Source organism: Neomonachus schauinslandi, chromosome 14, assembly GCF_002201575.2.
Source record: "Neomonachus schauinslandi chromosome 14, ASM220157v2, whole genome shotgun sequence".
Lineage (NCBI taxonomy): Eukaryota > Metazoa > Chordata > Mammalia > Carnivora > Phocidae > Neomonachus > Neomonachus schauinslandi.
Window position 1 is genome coordinate 7,506,652 of NC_058416.1, and position 15,069 is coordinate 7,521,720.

General features: G+C 37.5%; 1 protein-coding gene and 1 long non-coding RNA gene across 2 annotated transcripts; one reads left to right on the top strand and one right to left on the bottom strand.

Annotated features, from left to right (window-relative positions):
• Window positions 1-227: 227 nt before the first annotated feature.
• On the bottom strand, window positions 228-1,299 carry LOC110577174. The gene is made up of 3 exons (XR_002480102.1): window positions 1,280-1,299; window positions 941-1,043; window positions 228-240 (listed from the first exon to the last, which is right to left on the bottom strand). It is a non-coding gene; the product is annotated as an uncharacterized LOC110577174 (long non-coding RNA).
• Window positions 1,300-2,910: 1,611 nt separating this feature from the next.
• LOC110577173 (40S ribosomal protein S15a-like) lies at window positions 2,911-3,355 on the top strand. The gene has a single exon (XM_044921195.1). The coding sequence runs from the start codon at window positions 2,914-2,916 to the stop codon at window positions 3,304-3,306; it is 393 nt and encodes a 130-aa protein (XP_044777130.1). The 5' UTR covers window positions 2,911-2,913; the 3' UTR covers window positions 3,307-3,355.
• Window positions 3,356-15,069: the final 11,714 nt, after the last annotated feature.

Consider the following 15,069-nt stretch of genomic DNA (forward strand, 5'->3'; position numbering starts at 1 on the left):
CTTTCCTCTTGATTCCTCAGCTTGCACAAGTCATGGTGCTTTACTGGGTAAACCTGAAAGCAATGTAAATAGACCCATTCCATCCACTCATGCACAGAAGCTGATTACCTTTCAAGAATAGTGTAACAAAGTTTGGAGCTCCATTCTTCCATCCTCGATGGGATGCATCAGCTGTCATGATGGTAAGTTTGTCAGAGTTCATTCCCAAGATTGTGGTATGCTGTTGGCAGGCAATGACTTCTGTGAGCAGAATAGAAGGGAGAGAAAGAAAAAGAACTTGTTAGTGGTGACAAACACTGGTTGGTCACTCCTCATCCCTTCTCCTTGCCCACCTCCCAATGTAGATATTGAAAAAGCAAAATACTCCTTTTTGCAGCCACCCTTGCTGCTCAGAGAGGGTATGAGACTCTCTTCTGCCCAAATAGATGTGAGATAGGGGGACTCTGGGGACAGATTTTTGTTCCTGCATAAAAAGAGACAGGTATATGAGAAGAGCTTTCTCTTGCCATCTTGATAGACCCCCTACTTCTGCACTCATACAATGCCTTGTGAAGACTTGCTGTCAGTATGGCAACCATTTGGTGACCAGGAAGCATCAAACCTAAGGATAAAAACTAAACATACTAGAGGTTGGAGCAGAAGGAAAGAAAGTGCGTGGGACCCACATGATATTGTCCCTAGCCACTCTCAAAACACCTTCCTCTAAACATCTTATTAAATTTACAGTAAAGTCCTTTCTTAAAAGGTAGATTGTTCCACTCTGCTCTAGTATTCTACATCTAAAAGGACACATATTGACTCAGATTAAGCATCAGGACCTATAAAATTATAGGGATTCTAAAAATATAACACAAAAGTAACTCAAGAACAATGCATCAGTAACAGCCAAGTCCATGAATAACCAGTCTACCACAGCTTGTTAGTTCATGGAAATATTTACCTGGCAGAGTTTGAAGCAGCTGGAACAACTCCAGGGCTCCTCAGCCTCCAGGTCGATTTAGAATGAATGCCAGACTTCTTTGGAAGGAATTTCAAAACGCCCCCTTCATTGAGAAAGTACTTACTTATCCTACAGGCACAGCCACAAAGGGCAAGGAAATCATGAGAACTGTTTTCTGTATATATATGGCAAACACCTCTGGATAGATTGACAATTTCACTTTGTTTTTAATAATAATGAAGCTTTGCCATTTCCTGCTGGGGAGGTGGAGGGATAAAGGATAATTATTGCCGTTTTTTGAAAGGAAAAGCTACAAATAACATGAAATTAGGTGATTACCTATAAACCACAGTCAAAATGTAGCCCCATGTAGAGATAGCCAGTGAGCCGGCAGAGGTCAGAATCCAGAAACTTCAAATCTCAGTCTAGCTTCTGTCCCTCAGGGACCCTCTTTCCTGATGACATAGCAGATGCTGTGGTGAGTCACTCCGTTCCTTGCACCTTCCAGAAGCTGGGCCAGGATACAGAGAGAAGACAGATTAAAAAGGCAAATCAAACCAGCTCATTCAAATAATTGTAATTAAAGTACCCTAGTGATTTTTTACTCTCAAACATTTAGAATAAAAAGGACCTGAGAAAAAAATATAAAGAAGGCACCACTGTAAAAGAATATATGAGAACATTAAAAGTCAGAGTGACTTTCAAATAGTGTCTACAAAGTAAGCAAAGATGGAGTAACTAGAAGTAGCAGAGAGAGAAGAAATGTTCTAGAAATACATTTATTATTCAAGAGTTAACTGGGGCTAAGTCAGCATTTTATTTTCATTTGATAATAAGGCATGCTATGACTTTTTCAAAATAATGTGAGGTGGCTTGAAATAATCTGCATAAACTATAGGGCCTTTAGAATATAAATAATACTGCTTGAGTGCAAACGCTTGCCCAGCGTCATGCTAGCTTTGTGATTTAATCTCTCATTGTCCTGGCCTTGCTGATCAAGTTTACTATGGGAGCAATAATGGCACCAAGTTCAAAGCATTCTTACTTCATTTAAGTGGGGAAGCTGAGAGAACACCAAGCAGGATAAACGCCCAAAAAACTACATTTCATATATCGTTTTCAGGTAACAGAAAATCACAAATTAAAAAAAAAAAAAAAAAAGCCTGAAAGAAATTAGAGGAAAAAACACATTACCTACAGAGGAACGAAGATAAAAACCACATCCATCTTGCCCTCAGAAATCATGCAAGCAAGAAGAGAGTGAAATGAAATATTTAAAGTGTTGAAAGAAAAAAACCCCACCAAACTAGAATTCTGTACCTTGAGAAATTATCCTTCAAAAGTAAAGAACAAATAAAGACTTTCTCAGACAAACAAAAACTGAGGGAATTTGTTGCCAGCAGATCAGCCTTGCAAGAAATGTTAAAAGAAGTTCTTTAGAGAGAAGGAAAATGATGTAGGTCAGGAACTCAGATCTATTAAAGAAAGGAAGAGCATCAAAGAGGGAGTAAGTGAGGGTAAAATAAAAATTTTCCCCAATTGACCTAACAGATAAAAGTTTGTTCAAAAGAACAGCAACAATGTTTTCGACTATGTGTGCTCATGTCTATACCTTGTGTCCATACATACGTGCCTGTATGTGCTTACGTATAACTGAAATGCACGACAGCGATGATTCAAGGGATAAGAGGGAGGATTAGGATTATTTTGTTGCATAAGGCACTCACACTGCCCAGGAAGCAATAAGCAATTCAGGGTTATTTAAAGGCGAACTTGGGTTAGTTGTAAGAGTACATGGCAAACTCTAGGGCAACCACTAAAAAAAAGTAAAAATAATAAAAATAAAAGTAAAAGCACAACTGATGTGTTAAGGATGAAGAGAAAATGGAATTATGGAAAATGCTCAACATAACCACAGAAGACAGAAAAAAGAATGGAAGACACTCTTCCCACCATCTTTCCGTGCAGCCATAATGGTGTGCATGAGTGTCCTGGCAGATGCTCTCAAGAGCATTAACGATGCTGAAAAGAGAGGCAAACACCAGGTTCTTATTAGGCCGTGCTCCAAAGTCATCGTCTGGTTTCTCACTGTGATGATGAAGCACGGTTACACTGGTGAATTTGAAATCATTGATGATCACAGAGCAGGGAAAATTGTTGTGAACCTCACAAGCAGGTTAAACAAGTGTGGAGTCATCAGCCCCAGATTTGATGTGCAACTGAAAGATCTAGAAAAATGGCAGAATAACCTGCTCCCATCCTGCCAGTTTGTTTTCACTGTACTGACAACCTCAGCTGGCATCATGGACCACGAAGAAGCAAGACGAAAACGCACAGGAGGGAAAATCCTGGGATTCTTTTTCTAGGGATGTAATACATACGTGCAAATAATATGCCTCAATGGAAAAAAAAAAAGAACGGAGGACAAAAGTAGGTATAAAAAAGGGATAACAAATAGAAAACAATAATACGGTAGGTATCAATCCAACTATATCAAAAATCACTTTGAATGTCAATGGTCTAAATACACCAATTAAAAAACAGATTGTTGGGGCGCCTGGGTGGCTCAGATGGTTAAGCGTCTGCCTTCAGTTCAGGTCATGATCCCAGGGTCCTGGGATTGAGCCCCGCATCGGGCTCCCTGCTCAGCGGGAAGCCTGCTTCTCCCTCTCCCACTCCCCCTGCTTGTGCTCTCTCTCACTGTTTCTCTCTCTCTGTCAAATAAATAAATAAATATTAAAAAAACAAAAATAAATAAAAAACGTTGTCAGAGTAGATCAAAAACAAAACCTAACTATATGTTGTCTACAAGAAACCCACTTTAAATATAAAGATACATACAGATTAAAAGTAAATGGATGGGGGCGCCTGGGTGGCTCAGTTGGTTAAGTGTCTGCCTTTGGCTTGGGTCATAGTCCCAGAGTACTGGGATCAAGCCCCACATAGGGTTCCCTGCTCTGCAGGGAGCCTGTTTCTCCCTCTCCCTCTGCCTGCAGCTCCCCCTTCTTGCTCTCTCTCTGTCAAGTAAATGAATAAAAACCTTAAAAAAAAAAAAGTAAATGGATGAAGAGTTAATTTATCTGAAGATTCTAGGGCAATGCCTCACCCTGAGGAAGAATTCAATAATATAATTAACATATTTTAAAAAATATATTCAATATATATTTATTTAATATAAACATTTGGAAGAGTTAAAGAATTGATCATATCTTAAGACATTAAGAACATCTCAATAGATTCTAAAAATTACACAATGTAAAACATTCTCTGGCTACAGTGTAATAAGTAACCAATAACTTTTTTTTTAATTGGTAAAATTTAAACATCCTCTCCCCACCACCTAACCCTAATTCTAACCCTAGACATCTTATTTTATGAAGGTGGAGAGCTGGTTGATTATTGGTGATGGTGTTTCTCTTGCCATGGAAACATGAGAAATTTTCCCTGTTTCTTTTTTAAGCAAGATAGTTGGTCTTAAAGTCCTTGAGTTCTGGGTTTCCCTGACTAGAAATAAGGCTAACTGTGTTTTGTGAGATGCATTCAGGGAAATGAGTTTTGCTTGGAGAGTAATAGAAGAAGGTGACCCTTCTTGGAAAGACTATTTGATTCCATAAATTAAGGCTTGGGGGCTTCTATAGGACTTGGTTGTGGGCAGGGTCCTTGGCCCTCAGTTAGGAACCAAGCGCCATGGGTTTTGGAGTTTCAACCAGGATCTGCAAGACCAAATATAATGTTGAGGGTGTGGAAGCTACCATTAGAAGTTGCCTTCTAATAAAATATTTTACAGTCATCTATTATTACATAATAAACTATCCCCAAACTTTAAATTGTTGTTGACTTAAGACAAAAATCATTTTACTATATTGCATGCTTCTGTGGGTCTGGAATGTGAGTAGGGATCAGCTAGGTGATTCTTCTGTTCCATGTGGGTTTGACAAAAATGACTCTGGTATTCAGTTGGCAGATGGGCTGGCCTGGAGGGTCCCAGGATGGCTTCATGTGCATGAAGACTCATGCACACATGCCTGGACAAGGATGGCTGAAGAACAAGTATAGCTAGGTGTATTAAGTACAGCACCACGTGTGACCTCCCAGCATGTGATGTCAGTGTAACCAGACATTGTACCTGATGGTTCAGGACTCCAGGAGTGAATAAGGCAAAAGCAGCATGGTCTTTTATAATCTAAGCCCACACGTCACCTCATGTCACTTCTACTATTGACTGGTAAAAACCATCACAAGCCAGCCCAGATAAAAGCAAAGGGCACATACCCCCCCAGCTCTGACTAGTGCCAACAACTTAACAGCCACTATTTGAAACCACCACAACTACATAGACATGGGCTTAGACCACTGGGAACATCCAAAATGGACTGAAAATCAGGGGCCCTTCTCTAATTTCAGGAACTGCATAAGCCACCAGAATTCATATATAACATGCCTAATGGAAACAGAGCCAGAAGGAGGCTGACTGTGGCTTAGTTATATGTTTTTAATTACATTAAGAAAATATCAACTCTTATTTTACTAAAGCTTTAAAAATGTTACATATTTAAAACAGATTTATTCACTTAAAAAGTAAAATGTTCTACAAAGCTGAAAAAAAAATCTCTTGCTCACTGTATTAGTTTTCTATTGGCTTCTGTAACACATACCACAAATTCAGTGGCTTCAAACAACAGATATTTATTATATTACAGTTCTGTAGGTCAGAGTCTGGCACAGGCCTTGCTATACTATCATCTTAATGTCCACAGGGCACTTCCTTTCTGGAGACCCTAGGGGAGAATCTGTTTCCTTTTTTTTTCAGGTAGTTGGCAACATTTAGTCCTTCAGTTTGTAGAATTGAGGTCCCTGTTTCTTTGATGAGGGTTGTTCCTGACTCTTAGAGGCCACCCATGTTCCTAGGGTCATGACCACTCCCGTGGTCACATCTCTCTCTCTCTCCTCTCTGACCTCAAACGTTCATGTGATTGGATTCACTTAAATAATCCAGGATAATCTCCCAATCTCAAAATACTTAATTAAATCACATCTGCAAAGTCCCTTTTGCCATGCTACTTAACATAGTCATGTTTTCTGGGGATCAGGACAGGAGCATCTTTGGGAGGTTCTGCCTACCACAATCACTACTCTCCATCCAATTTCAAAGTCTTTTTTTGTTATATTACCAGTGTATAGCACAATTTCTGGATTTTCTTTTTTAATTTAAGCCTTAACATTAAGATAATGATTTAACTCTTTTATGTGCCCACACATTCACACACACATACATATTCCTCCTTCCCTCATCCTCCCCCTCAAAAAAAAGTTTTACCACAATTTTTGGTTAAATCATTATCCCCCTGTTTACATTATTTTAAGCAAGTAAAATTTTTTTAAGATTTTATTTATTTATTTGAGAGAGAGAACACAAGCCTGGGGAGATTCAGAGGGAGGGCAGACTCCCTGCTCCGCGGGGAGCCTGCTTCTCCCTCTGCCTCTCTCTCTCTCTGTCTCTCATGAATAAATAAATAAAATCTTTAAAAAAAAAAAAAAAGAATTGGAAATAATTTCTCAATACATTTGAACACAGCAAGAAATCTATCAATTGTTCTCCTTGCTTGAAAACATTCCTCCCTGGCCTTATTCCCTTTCACTGGAACTTGGATTGATTGCTGTCCAATCTATTATAGCTATTGAACTGGAAATATTCTTTTAGTTTCACTTCCAGGATTGCCTTTTCATTTCTCCTATGTTGAGAATCACCTGTCTCTTGGTCTACTCCCTCTTTTTGCTGGAGCACATGCTCCAGCAACTCTCTCAGAAAAGGTGCATGATTTTTTTTTTTTTTTTAGTTTGCATGTCAAAAATCTTTTTTTATTCAACCCTCACATTTGCTTAATGTTTAGGCTTTTTATAGTATGCTGGGTTGGAAATCTTCCTCCCCCAACTCTAAAATGATGTCAAGATTTGAGTGAGGATGGTGTGGGGAGTGGCCTGTATGGTATCTTATAGCAATGGAATAACAAAGAAGGTCAATTGTGAAGGGGGAGTTAACCAGAATGACATCTCCACCACAAGTATGTTCTCAGGCACATCATTTTTAGAAAAGAGCAGATGATATTTGAGGATCTAAGAAATGGTTCCTTTAATCTACCTATGCTTGCATATTTTAGAATAGTTTTCATGTACTTAACCTCTAGCCTTTCATATACTTAACCAATTTGAACATTTCATATACTTAACCAATTTGAACACTGCTGTTCTAAAGCATTAACTCTTACTGGAAGAGGGGTACTTAAGGGGTAGAGAGACAAAAAACACTGGTTGTCTCACTCTCTCCTTTTTCACTTACCATCCCTCAAGACCAGAAACAAAAAGCTTTAGAAAAGTTATTTCTTTCTACTTTATCACATCCTCCTTCCACCCTATAAAAGTGGTTCAATGGGCTCTTTGTGATTCTGTTGCTCAATAACCTAAATTTCTCTAGAGTCAAGACTACTCAAATAAAATCACCAATAATGACAATTTTCATTTATTTTTCCTTTTAAAATTTATATCAGAAATTTATATGGTCCCCTTTCCAAGATATGAAGAATTTAAGAAATATATAAATTATAAATGGTTTTAAAAGACTCATGAGTTTTAAAGATTCAAGACAAGAGAAAAAAGAAAGACTTCAATGATTTTCTAATCACATTTATCATGAACAATTTTGGCCTATGTTTCTACTGATGAAAATTATTATTAATTTTAGTCAAGTTTTAAAGAAAGTAATCAAGTCCCAGACACTGGATATTATGGCAATGTTATAATCTTATTTTCCAGGCTTGTGGAAACCAGAGAGTTTTACAGTGAACAGTTAAGCAGTCTATGATTAATTGCTAAAATGAGAGCTATAAGCATATATCAGTATCATGAAAGACCTAGGCTATTAGCAAATGTGCTCCAGAACTTTATCCTGTAATCTACTTAAATAAAAAATAAAAGTTACTAAGCTGTAAGTTGGTGAGAAATGCAATTGAAAAATTCAGAGTAAAACTCAAACAGATTATCTTAATATATATTCAACCTCAGGGTCCAAGCATATTCATTTCTACCACAAGTTCTGAATAGAAACAAACATTATGATATTAAAATTGAATTTTTACCCTAAAACTAACATGGAAATGAAAATTGGAAAAAATAAGTACATTTATTTCTTTTACCCAGAGTTTTACTAAGAGTTTTAAGTTATTTGTACATTTAGACCTCTTGCATTTTAACTTCCTCTGAGAACAATAGAAATATATTCCCACCCTGTTACAGCCTTATCACCCAGTTCTATTGAGAAATCCTTTCAACTAAAACAGTTAACAAGGTTAAAATCCAGATTCTATCAATTAATGATGAAGGTTAGCAATTTAGTAGTTGGTCAATGTTACATGTTTAATGAACTTAGATGAACACTTTCATGCCTCTGAACAACAACTCATATTAATTAGTTAAATGCAGAATTCACATTGAATCTCCCTATCACATAGCAAATGTAGACAGTTTGAAAAGCCATACTAGAAACAATGTAAATGTGCAGGAATTTCAGTATAGAAAGCAGAAAGGAAAAAAAAAAATCAAGATCTGGTCCAACTTGTTCTAAAAACTAAAGTTCAGATTTCCCTTTCTATTTGGCATTTGCTGAATTTCTGGATTCCACCAATTGTCTTTAAATTCTAAACAGTGAAAAACTGCTTCCTCAGAAGTAGGAAAAAAAAAAGAAAAGAAAAGAAAAAAAGGAAACTAAATCGCTTTTTAAAGCATTCAAAACCAACCATCAAACATCATTGCTGGGGAAATAAGCAGCCAGTATTTGAGTGAGACCTCAAAGTATAAATATCAACTTCTGTAGTCCATGCCTTGGCTCTACTTCCCAGCTGAAGACTCCTAAAATTACATGGTTTCTAGTAAGTGAATTACGTTTATATTTGTCCCATAATCAAAGGATGCAGATCAAAGTTTGATTTCACAATCTTGTTGCTTCCTGAAGAGGTGTTCTCTCATGAAAATGAGGCCATTGCCTGGGTAAATTGAGAGACCAGCTCAGAAAATGATCAAAGCAATGAAAAAAACTCATTTTGTAAATTATTTAAGGATGTGCAAACACATTTTATCGAGAGCCCCAAGGTCACAGCAAAGTACTGATGTATATTTTTGCCTCATGCCTTGCCATATTTTTTTTTTCATTACAATGGTTTCATTTGGAGATCCATAAGGAAGAGCAGTGCTGTACCAAAGGAAGGAAAAAGGGGTTGTGCGTTTTAACCTTTAATGGAATAATTTCAGCAACTTAAATTTCCTTTTAGCTTTAATCTATTCATATGCTAAGACTGGAGGACATATTTTGGGATTGAATCTCTACCCCCAAAAAATCAATTCTTGTTTTTGAAAAGGGACTTTTGTTAGATACTGGAAGATCATGCACAAGTGCAAACAGAATTAGTAAAAATGCTATCTCTGGAATAAAAACAAAGGCTGGGTTGGGGTTGAAAGACTTCTGGGAGGGAGGCCACCAGAGCACAGTAAAAGCAAATTAACTACAGGATGTTTTCCATCCAGAGTGGATTCATCTGCTGACAATGAAAGGGGAAAAAGTTCTCTTGGTTATGGATTGGGTTTGTCTATAATTTTTAAGCAACCAAAGTACATTGTAGGGTCATATGCCCGTGAGAAATATCATTACAACTAAACATTTAACTAAAGGAGAAAAAAATTGAAGTTCTGCCCATTAGGCAATACTAAGTTCTTAAAATTGTTATTATAAAAGTTGCTCGTTTAAATAATCCAGTAAGACAAATACTTTTCTTTATTTCCATGAATGGGTCAAAAGTTACAAGCAATACCTGATATTGTTCTATAGAGTTAATTCTGGGCACAGCAGAATCTTTATACCACTGCAGACAATTTTTTTAGGAAGACAGTGAAAATGGGCAATGCAGATACTATAGGAAATTTTATGCCTAGGGAATCTTGTATCTATTCTGCAATTCATATATCTGAAAATTGCTAGCTATTTAAAGATTGTTAATCAGAGTTGTTCTTAATTAAAATACTTTTGAATTTTTATTTATTTTTATTTTTAAAGATTTTATTTATTTATTTGACAGAGAGAGACACAGCAAGAGAGGGAACACAAGCAGGGGAAGTGGGAGAGGGAGAAGCAGGCCTCCCGCTGAGCGGGGAGCCTGATGCGGGGCTTGATCCCAGGACCCTGGGATCATGACCTGAGCCGAAGGCAGACGCTTAACGACTGAACCACCCAGGCGCCCCAAAATACTTTTGAATTTTTAAATGTTTTAATTTAGACAATATTTATTAAAATTTTAATGTAAAAACAGTAACAAAGTTAAGATAATCTCCCCTCTGTCTGTTCCTCATCTTTATGCTCCTTAAAAATCATTGAATTTTTAAATTAAGAATTCCCAATAAGTGTGTTCCCTTTTCTTCTCACTCCCTTGGCCCAAACAATTAGAAAAGACTTTATTTTGACATGATTTTTACATTTTTTTATCTCTATCAAACTCATGTGCACTGAGTAATATAATCAACAGATTTACAAAGTTAATAAATGGTAGTTGGAGTTCTGACTGGAGGTGAGCTCTCTCAGAATGAGCACAGAAAGGAAACTTCAAATCAGTACATTTTTCAGCCATTAATGAATCAATAGAGTTTTTTTTTTTTAAATCACATGACAAAAGATTTCAAATGTTTTCACCTAATTTTCCAAGAAATAGTCAACACTGGTATATTGTTTCACATCTCTACATTCCAGGTACTTTATTCCTTGACAAGCCAGATAATTTCACTATTCTACAAACAAACAAACAAACAAACAAACAAACAAAAAAAACTAATTATGCCTGTAAGTAGGTATCCTTACTCTATTACCTCAGAAAAAAAGAATGTGAAACATACCACAATATTTAAATATGTCTCATATAAAGTGGTCATATTTAATATGAAACCATTAGGGGTAAAGTACCTACATTTTTATACATATTTAAATGTTTTTATTTTATTAGATTTTCTTTATTCATGAACATATCTACCTAGACTGAAACGTTCAGATACCACCTTCCCCACTCTGAGTAAGGAGGGAGCAATTCTCGGAACAGACTCTTGTTTCCTGACCACAGGAGTAACCGTATGACCCATCATTCTGGCCACAGTGAAGGATGAACATGTGATCCAGTTTAAGCAATTTGGAGTCTTGGCTAGGATCTCTCTGCTGGACCTTAGTGGAAAGAAATTCCAGTTCTCTGCTGATGACACAACTCTAACAATGTGACCCCAGGGCTGCCAGCCACTAGGTTCCCCACCTCATGGAAAAGCTTGAGAGAATAAAGTTGATGCCCAGGACACCACCAACTTCCAGGTTAGAGTTCCTGAGACCCATCCACCAAGCCACAAAATTAGAATCTATAGTTTGGGAAAGTAAGGGCATTCCTTCTTTAAAGATGGAGTAAACGACATTCTCCTTCCTGATAACCACTGCCCCCAACAAAATCAAGTTAGGTCTTGCCAAACCTTATCTTTCCTTGACACTCATCTCCCTTACCATTATTTTTACAGTCCTGGCACATAATAGGAGCTCGATAAATACTCTGAGTGAATGAATGAATGAATGAATCAATGAATCATTAACACTGAACTGTACCATACAGTTAGTGAAGGTGAATTAGTAAACACAGGAACACAGTAATTTAGAGCTCACATTGAGAGGTGTCTTTAAATGGCTTTATAAGCATATAGTCTTTTCTGGATACTATATTCAGCTTAAGCACACAACACCCAAAGAAAGTGAGGGTCCCATGGAGAGAGGAGTCTGGAGCTACATAAATGGGGCAAGAGACTTTGAGTTAAAAAGCTGGAGAAATGGGTCTCCCAGCTACCAAAGAGGATCTGAGCCACCCCAACTCTTATGGACTGAATGTCTGTGTCCCCCTAAAACTCATATGTTGAAACCCTAACCTTACCCAATGTGATAGTATTTGGAGGTGAGAATTTGGGGAGGTAAATAGATTTAGATGAGGTCATGAGGGTGGGGCTCCCATGATGGGATTAGTGTCCTTAAAAGACCCCAAATAACTTGCTTCCTCTCTACCTGCACATATGGAAGAAAGGCCATGTGAGGACATAGCAAGAAGGTGCTGTGAGCAACCCAACAAGAGAGGCCTTACCAGACATGGATCCTGCTGGCACCATGATTTTGAACTGTTAGTCTCCAGAACTGTGAGAAATAAATGCCTGTTGTTTAAGCCACCCAGTCTATGGTATTTGGTTATAGCAGCCAAAGCTAAGACAGATTTTCTTATCAGGATCAGGCCCTGTGTCTCAGAGTCAGCCTCATTACGGAATGTAATGGCTAGTTTCCGCTCCCCCCAGAAGACTTAACTTTATTTGAGGCAAGTTTTACTGTGTTTATTGAGGCTATACAAAGCATAATAAAATTTACATTTTAGGGGTGCCTGGGTGGCTCAGTCGGCTAAGCATCTGCTGTCGGCTTAGGTCATGACCCCAGAGGCCTGGGATTGAGCCCCACATTGGGCTCCCTGCTCAGTGGAGAGCCTGCTTCTCCCTCTCCCTCTGCTGCTCCCCCTGCTTGCGATCTCTCTCTGTGTCAAATAAATAAGTAAAACCTTTTTAAAAAATTTACATTTTATAAAGTGACTACCATTTGTTCACTCTGAATTTTATTTGGCTGCTATTTCTCTGTTAGGTCGAGTTCCATGATTGTTGAATACAGTAAATATTTATTATGTAACTTTTACATATTGGATTCATTCTGGATCAGGGGATATTGGACAAAATGCCTGTCCTCATAGAGTTTATATTCTAGTAGGAGGGATGGGGTGGGGGGAAACAGAATAGACATACAATAAACATGTAAACAAATAAACATGTACTATGTCAGAGAGTGACTTCCAGTTCTGGCCATGACAAACCATTTCATATCTGATTAACTATCTCATCAAAAACAACTACAGGAAAACATGAAGAAGGCACTGGAGAACAACCAAGTTTGACAGATTACAATGCTCAAAGCAGGAGAACACAGGAGGTCCACATTTACCCTGTCACTTTCCCTAAGCACATTTTCCAAAAGGCAGCACATAGGAAAAGTGTCCAAGCTGAATGGCAGTCTTAACCAGGTAAAGAGGCAACAGTCAGTATTTGGAGCTGTCAAAGCATTTTGGACTTGAGGGACAAAACCAAAGAAAGAAGAGAATCACAGAGAAAAAGCCTAAAGATCTTCATACAAATTCCCCCCCAAGTCATAGTTTTCACGGACAGTGTAAGAGAAGAAGAAGAAAGAAGAAAGAAGGAAGAAGGAAGAAGAAAGAAGAGGAAGAAAGAAAGAAAGAAAGAAAGAAAGAAAGAAAGAAAGAAAGAAAGATAAAGAAAGAAAGAAGAGGAAAGAAGAAGAAGAAAGAAGAAAGGAAAGAAGAAAAAGAAGAAGAAAGAGGAAGAAGAAGGAAGAAGGAAGAAGAAGAAGAAGAGGAAGAAGAAAGGAGAAAGAAGAAAGAAGAAGAAAACAAATAAAGAACTCTGGGGAAAAAAAAAACAGCAACAGCATGGCTAAAGAGCCACACAGAGCCTTTAGCAGCTAACACTTACTGGGGAAACAGGTTGGAGTTCAAGAGGGAGTGATCTTGGTAAACATTCAAGCTTGAAGTTGAGATCCTAGAGTGGCCGAGGAGCAGTAGCTATGTCATAAAACTAAGGAGACAAGCTTAAACAGACCAGACTTAACAATGCTCGCAATCAAGTTTCAAAAGAATCAAGACAATATGCCAATTTTCTAGCTGACTTCCAGAAGAAAATTTGCCCTCTTCAGAGGAAGATAGTAACAGTTCAGAGTTCTTAAAATGTTTCATCTATGATGTTCATCATCCAATCAAAAAATTATCAGAAATGCTTAAAAACAACAACAAAGAAACAACAAAAACAGGGCCAAAGGACCCCAAATCACGCAATATGGAAAAAACAGACAATAGAAATGGACCTGGATGAAAAATCTCAGCTGAAAATGGAATCTACCAAAGGGAACCAAGTCGAGAGTGGAATCAAAATGAATACCATTAAAAATTTACTAGGTAGGCCTAGCCACAAACTGGAAATTGCAGATGGGAGGATTAGGTAACTCAAAGATAGATCAATAAAAATCATACAATCTGAAAAGGTGAGAAAATGGTTGAAAAAATAAAGAGCTTCAATGATACTTAGGAAAATATCAGTCTAACAAACATGAACTTGGAATTCTATAGGGAGAGGAGAAAAAGAAAGGGATAGAAAAAGAAATTAAAGAAATAGTGATGAAAAATTTCCTAAAGTTGGCCAAAAAAAGAAAAAAAAAAAAAGACTTACAGATTCATAAGGTACAATAAATCCCAGGTAGGATAAATACATAGAGAACCACACCTCAGCGCATTATTAATTGGACTACTGAAAAATAAAGACACAGAGAAAAACTAAAATATAAAATGAAATAATAAAGAGAAAGGGGAAAATCTTAAAAGCTGTGTGGTGGGGCAAGAGAGGATTACACATAATTTACAGAGAAAGGACAGTGCAAATGGCAGCTCATTTCTCATCCACAACAACAGGGTCCAGAAGACAATGACATGACATTTTAAAGCAGTTACAGAGCAAAAGAAAAAGTCAACCTAGAATTCTATACCTAGTGAAAATATCTTTAAAAAAACAGAGTAAAATATGGGGCGCCTGGGTGGCTCAGTCGTTAAGCGTCTGCCTTCGGCTCAGGTCATGATCCCAGGGTCCTGGGATCAAGCCCCGCATCGGGCTCCCTGCTCAGCGGGAAGCCTGCTTCTCCCTCTCCCTCTGCCCATGCTCGTGTTCCCTCTCTAGCTGTCTCTCTGTCAAATAAATAAAAAACAAAATAAACAAAAAAAATTTAAAAAACAGAGTAAAATAAAGATAATTCGTTAAACAAAAGGTGAGAGAATTCATTGGAATTCCACTGGAAACAGTGGAAAATACCATTGGAAACATTGAAATGTGTTTTTTTTTTTTAAGATTTATTTTTTTGAGAGAGAGAGAGAGAGAAAGAGTGTATGAGTGGTGGGAGTGGCAAAAGGAGAGAATCTTCAAGC